Here is an 11409-nt window from a genome sequence, read left to right on the forward strand (position 1 = left end):
TTGCATATTATTTTGATATTTGGGCAGACAACGGATAGTAAGAATCCACGTATATGAATCCAACCAAATAGTTATAGTTTGGATCTGTATATCCTGAAAATCATAGATATTTGGACTTGTTCTATACCCAACCACATGTTGCAACAGATATATTACATATTAATGATATATAAAATCGTCGAATAAATCAATTTACATTCTAGTTAATTACATGATAGATACACATTATACTGAATTTTTTTTAATGCATGAGCTATATGATTTATATATCGTGTATATTTATGTTTCGTTCTAATTCTAATATTGTATGTGAGTTGAAGATGACTAATGGTGCATTTTGTTTTTAATGATCACGGTGAAAAATTTGTTATGAATGAATGTTTTATGCTCTCCATCAAAAGATGACTACTTGATCAAAAGATGTGGATTTGTGTATTGTGATAATGGATGAACAGACAGCTAATTAGCAGATAAAGAGGTTGCTTAAATTAGAAAGTTTGTCGTTGAATTATGAGTAATCTTGTTGACAAAAAAAACACAAAATCACAACAATCATAAACAAAATCACAAGAAAAGAATTATGTGTGGTTTCTATTAGTTTTGGCCCAATCAAAATTTATGGTGGCAACAAAGGAGCCATGCTCCGGAACGTGTTTCACACCCAACATGTAAACATGTACTGTGACCATGTTTATAGTATCGATGAACAATATGTTTGCCGAGCTTTCGAACGCAGTCTAAGCATTTATATATGTGGTATCCATATTGTAATCGTATAGACATTAGATTTACAACTTTCGAGTTTATTATAATGTAATGCTATTGTATATATTTGTACACAAATTTGGTTATAAATTTAATTAATTTGCTGGCAGTAGTATGACTAAATTATATTTAGTTAAAATTATTATAAAGTAAACAGTAAAACTGCCGTCAAGGAAGACAAATTTTATAATAAAGATAATTAAACTATAAGTAGAAGGTTGAGTGATATGGACTGGAGTCAGTGGACCTTACTGGTTAATACTTAATAAGTAACCATAGAGGTATTTAAGTAGTAAAATAGATTGTTTAGGTAAATGATAACTGTTAGCAAAAAGGTGTTGCTAAAAAGTGGGTAAAAAACTAAAAATATAACACAAATTATGTATCAATTCAATGTACATTTTAAAAACTATGTATGTAGTTTTGTAGATAGTTCATATTAATATCAACATGTAAATAACAATATGTAATTTTATGATGATAGATTACACTTTATGAAACCGTAAATAATGTGAAAAAATAGTTGAGTACAGAACAAATCATGTTTTATGTAATACTTACATAGCATAGATAAGATAATTTGGATCACATATACAATATCGCATGATTGCGTTTATATATACATTTTTCAGTTGAATACTTTTCTTAGACTAAAAATTCCTATTTAAAGACATCTTTAATTATTTAGCAAATAGAGATACGGTTGATTGAGTGGTTGAGATCTCCCTAATATACTTTTGATTTAATTATTGTTAGTTAATGGTTCAGTACAGAGAGATGCTGTCCAACGAATTCATGATCTTCAAATCGGATTATGTTCCAATAAAGATAGCCTAATTAGATAAATACTTAGTTGGTGATGCGTGATTAAATTATTTTCTGACCAGTATCTCAAAACCAAATAAACAAGAAAAAAAAAACATAAATTCCAAAAGCCCCTTTACCCAAAAAGACCGCATATTTTTTTCCATTTACAAATTCTAACTTAATTCAAGTGGATGACAAAACTAAGAAACGAAGATCTGTTTACGCCGGATCCCAATTTGAACACATATTCTGAATTTCTGATATTTATTTATACGAAAAAGTTTGGTAAAACTAGTATTTGTTTAATTGTTCACACACATATCCTGATATTTAAAGTTTAATTAGGAAGTACGAATTCACATAAAGGAAGTCTAATTATCGAGGTCACGATTTAAGACAGCTTACTTAATCATACATAGTGGAAGAAAACCAAATTTCTAACTATTTTTATTACAAAGTTGTAATCTTAGTTTTACTTATGTCTGAGTCTAGCTTTAGAAAAGTTGACCTAAAGTTAAATGTGGGAGTGTGAGGTTTGGCGGGCCGCCATATAATTATTGATGATGCTGATTAGTTGGCATACATATCATAATCCGCATGTACTACCAAAGAAGACCCGCTTGTACTTTGGTCAGCTTGCGAATGTATTTGGTGGTGTACGATTTTACCAAATATATATTCTCTTAAGAATCCAATCCACTAGTCGTATATTATATAGTCAACGGTTTGACTTTAAAAGAAGAGCTTCTGTTAGAAACAAAATAAAAAAAAAAAAAAAAAAAAAAAGAAGAAGAAGAGCTTCTAATATAATTGTGTAGCTATGAGTTTTTTCCTGTGAAAGTTTGTCTTTATATTTATATGGTTAACTAAGTTAGGTAAACTATTTTAAACGAGTTGGAGGACTATATGATGTAATTTAGGCACTTGATTTTCAAAAAGCGAACCTTGGTGTATGAACGGTGAGCAAATTGATGAGATGATGGAACTGACACTTCATGGAGTTATGGTTAGATCCATGACATTGACACATTCCAATGAATGTATAAAAGACTACGTACATGCACACAAACATGCAATGGAGATATATACGATCATCAAGGCATGACTCAAAACAAAACTATAGTCCAAGAGATTTAAAAAAACTTTTTATAACTTGTTTTAGTCTTTTTCAACTCTAAAATTTCGAATATTTGCGATCCTCCAAATTTGGAAACATGTCAAGATGTATATCATAAACAAGCTAGACTTTTTTGATGCTTGATCCAAGTTGGACCGTCTGTTGAACGATCGTTGATCATTCGCGGATGGGAACCATCTTTGTGGAACTACTCAAATTTATTACGTGAATTCAAGATGAAGTGTTACTAAAAGTGTAGGAGGAGTTGGTAAACTATTAATCTTTTAGGAGTCCATCTTAATCTTTCACAAGTTTCAAATTATGTATTAAGTTTTCAGATTGGTTAGCAGAATTGGACAACCTAGTTACAGAGTAGACCAACCCATAATTAGAGGCCCGTAATTTCTCAGGCCCAAAATAGATAAAATAAATATTATGTGAACCAATCGACATAGCTGCTACACTATTTTACACGGTTGACCCAAAAATTTGACACTACGCTACAAAAACCCTTCGCCTACATTGTTATTGTTGGGGACATCCTAATATTTTCTACTGTTCTGATTAACATTTGTACTGTTACCATAAATATTCTTGATATGTTAATCTTTTCTAAACAGCACTGTGGTGGAATTTTCGATTAATAAAAAATAAATAAATAACGTTTTATGTATATATGTAGTATAGGAATCTGAGTTAGTCCAAAATATATATTTTAAACCACAACCTGCAAACTTATAAATTTAGTCAAGTCTTTTTTGTGATTATAAACGGATGAACTTCAAATTCGACAGACAATAGCAAGGACTTTATACTTTGTTTGCTGTATATATCATCTACATGCGTCACCTACATTCAATTTCGTACTGGTGAGCCTAAGTCTACGCTAATGACCTAAACTTTCAAAGATGAAAAACAAACTGGGATTTATTGAAGATACAATTACTACTAAAATGGCGTCGTTGTGTTATATAGCTATATGAGGAGCCACACCATTTTTTCTTTTTTGGTAGGGCTAGATATGGAGCACCATGACTCTCTCATTCTTAGTACACCTTTTCTAGCCACCGCAAGTGCTATATTTAATGTGAAGAAATGCAAAATTGACTTTCATATGGAAAATCAAGTCTTGAAGTTTAATATGGCTAACACGACTTTAAAAAGATGTACCATAGAGTTAGAGTGACATGCATTTCAAGAAGATAATATTTATGATGAGCATGGAGAAATGTTGTGAGAAAAGTGATGTGAAAGAAGCCTCAATTAAAACTCTAATAATAAAAGACTAATGGAGAAGGGAAAGGTAAAAAGTACAAGAGTATGTATATATCAAGGAACATCTTCATATCATTTTGTTACAACATGTGTTGGAGATACAGTCTAGTATGATAGTGAAGTGTAAGGTTTTGTGCTCATGCCGAAGAGTGATTCAAAGTACCACTTGTATTTTCTTGTACCATTTTTTTCTGTAAATTACTGAATCCCAAAATGCCTATGATAATTTTCATCCCATACGCGCGAGGCAAAGCAAAGTATAGCTATTAATGTTATCACATTATAAGCATGCATATAATATACTCATGATTAAATATTCTCCATAAAGCAGCCATATAGATTTTCTCCCCTCACTTTTTCTTCTCTTTTTTTGATGCACTTTGTTACTTTTCTAAGATGCCGATTACAATACATGTCTAAGAATAATAAGACTAAAACCCAAAGTAATAATGTTGTTTTGGTATCAATCAACTATCTAGTATCGCACCAGCTATCTGTAGACCAAAAAAAAAAAAGAGAAAAGTATCATCAGCTATCGAGGTTTGAGAAGATAGGATAGAACTAATTAGAAAGTGATGCCTCTCTATAAATAGTTGTGGAAACAAAGACACATTATTTCTATAAATGTGAGAACAAGAAAAGCTAATTTTTACCTCCATTGATGAGGCATGAGCATGTGTATGTGCCCTTTTAGGGCAACAATAAATTAATTTCATGCATATAACAAATTAAAAATGTTCATGACAAGAAAGTGTGAGAGAGAGAGAGTGTGTTTGTGTATGGTCTGTTGATTAGGTGAGCAGCAGCCGACCTAGAGAGAGAGAAAAGGTTATATAGGCAGAGAGTGAGAGAGAGAGAGAGAGACTAGGGTTTTAAAATTTTTAAATTTTGGAGATATATAGCAAAGAGAGAGAGAGAGAGATGAGTTTGTAATGGTTTGGTGATCGTGCCCATCATTTTTTTTCACTTGTCTTTCTGTGTTTTTAACGGTTTATGAAATTTAAGACATCCTACTTCTAACTTTTTTCATCCGTTACATTTCCTCTCAAGGCATTATTATATGCAAGTTATAAAAAAAATATTGATAAGCTTACATGTATTACAAAACATTATAACAATTTGGGATCTATATGTATGATACAAAATTTATTCTCAATAATTTATTTATGAAACATTTTAGTGTCTCATTAAATTACCAAATGACACAATATTGAGTGTTTGTTTGATTTTTTTTTAAAATTGAATTAAACAGTTTGTAGTTGTACATTATTGAGTAAGTTGAACTAAGCTTGCTTACTTTGCTTTTGGTAAGTGGGGTTGAGCTGGACAACACAATATAAGGTAAAAAGAATACATGTTTTAACTACTTCTAGTAAAAAATATATTGAATACCTCAAGTATTTCTAGTAATGCTATAAGCCTATATTGTACTAGAATTTGATATTAAACAATTAAGTTATTAAAAATAAAAAACAAAAGAGCTCGGAAAAGGCAAAACTGGCATGAGAGTCAATGGAGCAGAAGCATGGAACCGATGTGTCCACATCTCTTCCCTCTCTCCCTTTTATCGCACAAAACACACACTCTTAGTCCCTTTTTTCCTTGGCTATTTATTTTTTTATTTTTTTTCTAATTTTTGACTTAAAAGTTAAAACAAACAAATTATCCAAAATTTTAACAAAAATTAAGAAACTATTGAGAAAATTGCATGAACAGAACAGTAAAAATGTAAAAACGAAAAACAATAATAAGAGCAAAGAAATGAATAATTGTTACGCCGCGTTTGCAGTCTTAAGGACAAATGGACAATGATGGGAGTCTCTTGCCTTTTTCTAGTTGTCAAAATCAGACATCAACGTTAAATATATATGTGTATGTGTAAGTGTATATTATTAGCTCTAAACTGATGCGCTTTATTCATTTGCCAGGTTCCACAGGCATCTCTTTCTTTATTCAAATTACATTTTCTTTTGTTGGTTAATGACTGTAAATCACCATACAATATTCAAATTCTTGTAAAACCTATGCATGTGTATGGAAACTAGGGTTATCATTTGCATTTTGGTATTTTGTATAAATAACTTCGATATAAGAAAAAAAATACACTACATTCTATATACAAAGAATATTATATGGTGTGGACATTCTACATTCAACACTCACAATAGAAATATTAGTATAATTTTTTATTTTTTTTATTAGTATAAAATATTCTTTGCATATGGAATGTAGAAAAAACATTAGATGGTGGTAGATGCAATAATTTGTAAAAATATTATTTATTGTCAATTTTGACTAACAAGAAAAATCCAGATTTTTGACCAAAAAAAGAAAAATCCGTATTTATGTAATAAAAAATTGAGAATGTTCAAACAAATTTTTTTCATAAATTTCATTCTTTAAAAACAAAACGTATTTAATTAGGACCAATACCAATCCAGCTTCTTCTTTTCTTAATAACTATGAAGTGTTGGACTCAAACTCATACATCTTCTTACACAAAGACTAACCTTTATAATTTATTAACCTCTTTGATTACCAAAGAGAGTACCTTTTCAATCGAATGTCCGTTTTAACTTAAATTTCCAAAACATAAGTCCAGATATTAAAAAGAAAAAGGATAATGTGTTACATAAATTCCTTTATATTCTTATGTTTTTGTGATCTAATCACGTAAATACAAAACATTATTTGAAAGCGCTAATGAAAAACCTTTGTGCTAATTAAATACCGTATTTATAATTTTTGACAAAACTACTAAATATATGAGAATGAATTAGCAATTCTTTACCTTTTAATCAGAATGTATGAAGTTCTTAGCAATTCTTTACCTATCAATCATAATATAATGTATGATGTTCTATTTGTTATCCCTAATTTTTTTTGTTCTTCTAACTATTTCACAGTTCTTTCTTTGCTAATCCGATTGTTTAGCTTTTGCAACCAGAAAAAAAAATATTCACAATTACATTTACAACGAAAGCCACTGCCACCTAAAGAGGCTTAAATTAGTATACTTAATAAAACTTGGAAATATTTTCTGTATTCAGATTACTTCTTCTATACTTGTAAAGAGATAGATAGTACTCGTTTTCATTATTCTGCAAAAAGCAAAACCTCAAAAAGCTAAAAACCCTAATAGTCTTCACTCTTCATAAACCCCAAGAAACAAGAGAAGCTAACTAGCTTGAGTCTCAAAAGATCAAACACATCGTCTCTCTAGTTCTTCTTGTTCCCCTTCTCTCTATTTTTTTTTTTGGTTTGGTTTTGTTTTGTCTTTTTAATATTAAAAACTCATTTTGGGGAATTTTTAATTTCCTCTTTAATTTGAGTGCTTCTTGAAATGGGTGAGACAACAAAAGGAGATGCTACAAAACCATCACCGAATCAAATCTCCTCACCTAAAGATTCTTCACTCGATCACCAAGCACCAAACCCATCACTCCTCCAGCACCACCACCACCACCAATCTTTCCTCCCTTCTCCGATCTTCATACCCACCGTCTCTTCTCCCGGAGCTCCGGCCATCCCCAAACGTCCACGTTTTGGCACTTCCGGTGGTCTCTCTCCTCCTCAATGGAAAGCCTTACCATCTCCTTCCACTGTCCCAACGGCCTCCACAATCTCCTCATCACCGACACCTTCCACCGCCGTTGTAACAGCTTCTTCCACCGAAACAGCCGGATCTTCACCGCCGGATCAAGAAGCAACAAACAGCGAGAAACAACAACAAGCCGAAACGGAGTCGTTTCAACATAAATTCAGAAAAGGGAAGTACGTGAGCCCCGTGTGGAAACCAAACGAGATGCTCTGGCTGGCAAGAGCCTGGAAAGTCCAGTACCAAAACCAAGCAACCGGGTCCGGATCCGGATCCGGGTCAGGCGAAGGAAGAGGGAAAACACGAGCGGAAAAAGACAGGGAAGTAGCCGAGTTCCTAAACCGACACGGCATAAACCGAGACTCAAAAATCGCCGGTACGAAATGGGACAACATGCTTGGTGAGTTCAGGAAAGTGTACGAGTGGGAAAAATGCGGAGAGAAAGAAAAATACGGTAAGAGTTACTTCAGGCTCTCTCCTTACGAGAGGAAGCAACATCGTCTTCCCGCGTCTTTTGACGAAGAAGTCTATCAAGAATTGGCTCTTTTCATGGGTCCACGTGTCAGAGCTCCGACTATCAACCGGGGAGGAGCTCCGTCGGCTTTTACCTCAACTCCTCCGTCTGTTGAGGCACTACCTCCTCCTCATCCTCCACTCATGATGACTTCAAGAGACGAATATGATACTGAAAATAACCCTATGATCTCTTCCATTGGTAATTTTTTTTTTACTTTTTTACTTCCATAACATGTTTATTTATTTATTTTAGTATTCATTGACTTGTCTAAAGTGCATTATTATTAAATAGTCACATTGTGCCATACTGCGTTATTTTGGACTATGTTTGGCACGATCGTTTATTGGTTTTATAGATTAGAATTGAAGGAACATGAAATTGTGTAAAGATTTTTTTGTTTCTTTCTCTTTTTCTATCAAATTATGTTTTCAGTAAATACTAATGATGTATACTTTGTAGGAAGAGCAAAGAGATTAGCAGTAACAATAGTTGGAGATGATAATCCTCAATATAATCCGTATTCACACAACATTGCTAGAGGATCAGGTTTATTCTCTAATAAATCACTATACATGAATCCTTCTTCCGAGATGATCCCGTCTTCTTCTTCTTCGTCATCCTCGGTAAAAGATCTTCGCCGTATTGGGAAAATAAGGTTAACTTGGGAGGAATCGGTTAACTTGTGGGGTGAAGAAGGAGAGATTGATTATGGGAGAATTAGGGTTAGTGGCTCGAGTTTCTTGAATGCAGACGAGCTCACATACTTGGACGACTCCATGGTGGCTTGTACAATGGAATCATTCGAAGATGGACCTCTCAAGGGGTTTTCTTTGGATAGATTTATTTCTGGTCAACATCTTAAAGTCTTTGGAAGACAAAGGTCAACTTCATCATCTGTTCCTTCACCTCCAGGTAACACATATATATATACGTTTGTTTAGTGATAAAATAATACTACTATATTGGCTAGCAAATTAATGTGGAAACCTCTTTTAAAAAGTACTTAATTTATGCAAAATTTTCTGCTGTTTTATTTTGAGCGAGAAAATGTAAAAGTTAAAACAATTTGCGATAAATATACAAAATTAAAGAGCTAAACAATACAACTCTTAATTCTATGAATTTATTTTTTCTTGTTTATGTGGCAAGTTTATTGGATCAATATAATAAACCTTTAGTGATAAATATGCGAAATTAAAGAGAATAATCAATGTATCTCTCTAAGCTTATAATATGTTTTTTAGTTACTGTAGCAGGTTTGTTTGAACGAGCACAGCTTCAACTCGCAGAACCCATTTATAAATGTAAGTACATTTCGGTATCCTATAGCTTAATATCGCATTATTTAGATTATTTAACATGTGAACTACTGCTAGTACAGCAATATCAACACTGGAGCTCCAAGACCCATCAGAGCATTGCTTGAGTAAATTGCGTGTACCAGCTGGAAGTCTTCCGAGTTTATTTGACCTTGCACGGTATCTTCAAGAACCACCGCCAGAAAATCTCCGGTTTCCTCTCCGGCCAGACGTATACAAAGACTTGCCACCGGGAAAAGAACTCTTCTTCTCCACCTCCTCCACCGAGCTACTAGATTGTAGAGCAATCACATACGATATCGTCGCCCCCATAATGTCCCGCTTAAACCCTAATAATGGATTCGTTATCTCAAGCAAAGACTCGCTGATCCCACTTTGGGACGACTGCGTTAACCGGATGGTTTCAAAGTTTTGTGAAATGGTGGTTTTGCGTAAACCAGATTCGTCGTTTTGGGTTGAAAACGTACAAGATCAGTGGCCAAACGTGATGGGATACATAAAAGGATTTGGGTTGTGGAGAGGAGAAGAGGCTGATAAGGTACGAGAAGGTGGTACTGATCCTTCTTCTCTATTGGTCGAGAAGATTCTTTGGTCGTACACTGATCTTCCATACATTCTTGGATACCACGCAATAGGGTTCACGGTAACTTTCTGCGCTTTAAGCCTATCATCACAAGATCGAGTGACCTGCACCGATCTTTATTCATTCAACGTATCATCACCGTCAGATAGAATCAAAGCGTTGGTTCCTTGTTACCGTCTTGCTTCTCTTTTACCGTTGCTTGCGGATCGGTGCACTACTACGACTACGAGGCCTTTATGCTATAACGACTTTGAGAGAATCGATCATGGAGATTATGTGACAGAAGTAACGCCTCACACGGTGACTAAGTATTACTCAAGCAAGAGAAAATGGATGAGTGTGAAAGGAATCTACGATTTTCTCGACCAAAGAGTTCCACACGCGGAGCATTTGGATAGGGCACGCGAGAAAGATCTGTCGTTGAGTTTTAAGCCACGTGGAATCAGAGTTAAACCACGAAACGTTGACCAGCTCATCGACTCGCTGATGTGTGTGACTAAAGCGCTCGTCGCCCTTCACGATCTTTCGTTCATGCATCGTGACATGGGATGGGATAATGTTATGAGAAGCACGGCGACGACCACAACAACAACTGACACGGATTGGTTCGTTTGCGGGTTCGACGCGGCTGTTGAGTCCCCGCAGCTTAACCCGCACCGTCCTGTAGCTAAGGCGGTTGAGGAGGAGGAGGAGAAGGAGCGTGGGAGACACGCACCGGAGATGGAGAGAGGCTTGCATGCGGTGAAAGTTGATGTGTGGGGAGTGGGTTATATGATAAAGACGTGTGGATTGAGTAATGTGCCAAAGATGTTGAGAGAACTTCAAGGGAAGTGTTTGGAACCGAACCAAGAGAACCGTCCGACCGCAGCTGATTGCTTTCATCACCTTCTCCAGGTTCAGTCTGCTAGTACATCGTCGTATTAGTCTACTCTTTTTTTGCTTTTCAATTTTTTCTTGTTCTTGGAGCGGTCTTGTTCACATGTGAAGCCGTGAAGGTTCTATAAACCTAGATGTACAAGTGACATAGAGTTGTTTGACCCAAAAGGTTAGTCAATCGGATTATTACCTTTCAGTAACAACGTTTTAGTTTCAAATATTTGGAGAGTTGATGAGTTAAGTGTAATGAGCAGCGGATAATAATTGTTATATATTCGTTGGAGATGATATGAATAGTAGCTTATATCGTACAATTTTCATTTGTGGGAGTAATTTATACGTATAGTAGCAAAACTGACGTCGACATATATATAATATTTTTGTAGAAAAACACTTTGTATGACTGATGAGAAGTGAGTTTGTCGAGAGAAACAGGCATTGGGCTAAACAAAATGGCGGCTGTTTTCTATCATCTAATGGCAGAGGCAGACTCGTATCTCTCTGTCTCTCTCTCAAATCACCTGCGCCACATTTGACCTCTATTTAGTATTT

General features: G+C 34.5%; 1 protein-coding gene across 1 annotated transcript; it reads left to right on the top strand.

Annotated features, from left to right (window-relative positions):
• The first annotated feature begins 7307 nt into the window (after positions 1–7307).
• LOC17877208 lies at positions 7308–10962 on the top strand. The gene is made up of 4 exons (XM_006281476.2): positions 7308–8277; positions 8539–8991; positions 9324–9383; positions 9461–10962. Exons 1-4 carry the CDS (start codon positions 7308–7310, stop codon positions 10903–10905), a joined length of 2928 nt encoding a protein of 975 aa, XP_006281538.1. The 3' UTR covers positions 10906–10962.
• Positions 10963–11409: the final 447 nt, after the last annotated feature.

The sequence above is a fragment of the Capsella rubella genome, unplaced genomic scaffold, assembly GCF_000375325.1.
Source record: "Capsella rubella cultivar Monte Gargano unplaced genomic scaffold, Caprub1_0 scaffold_8, whole genome shotgun sequence".
Classification (NCBI taxonomy): domain Eukaryota; kingdom Viridiplantae; phylum Streptophyta; class Magnoliopsida; order Brassicales; family Brassicaceae; genus Capsella; species Capsella rubella.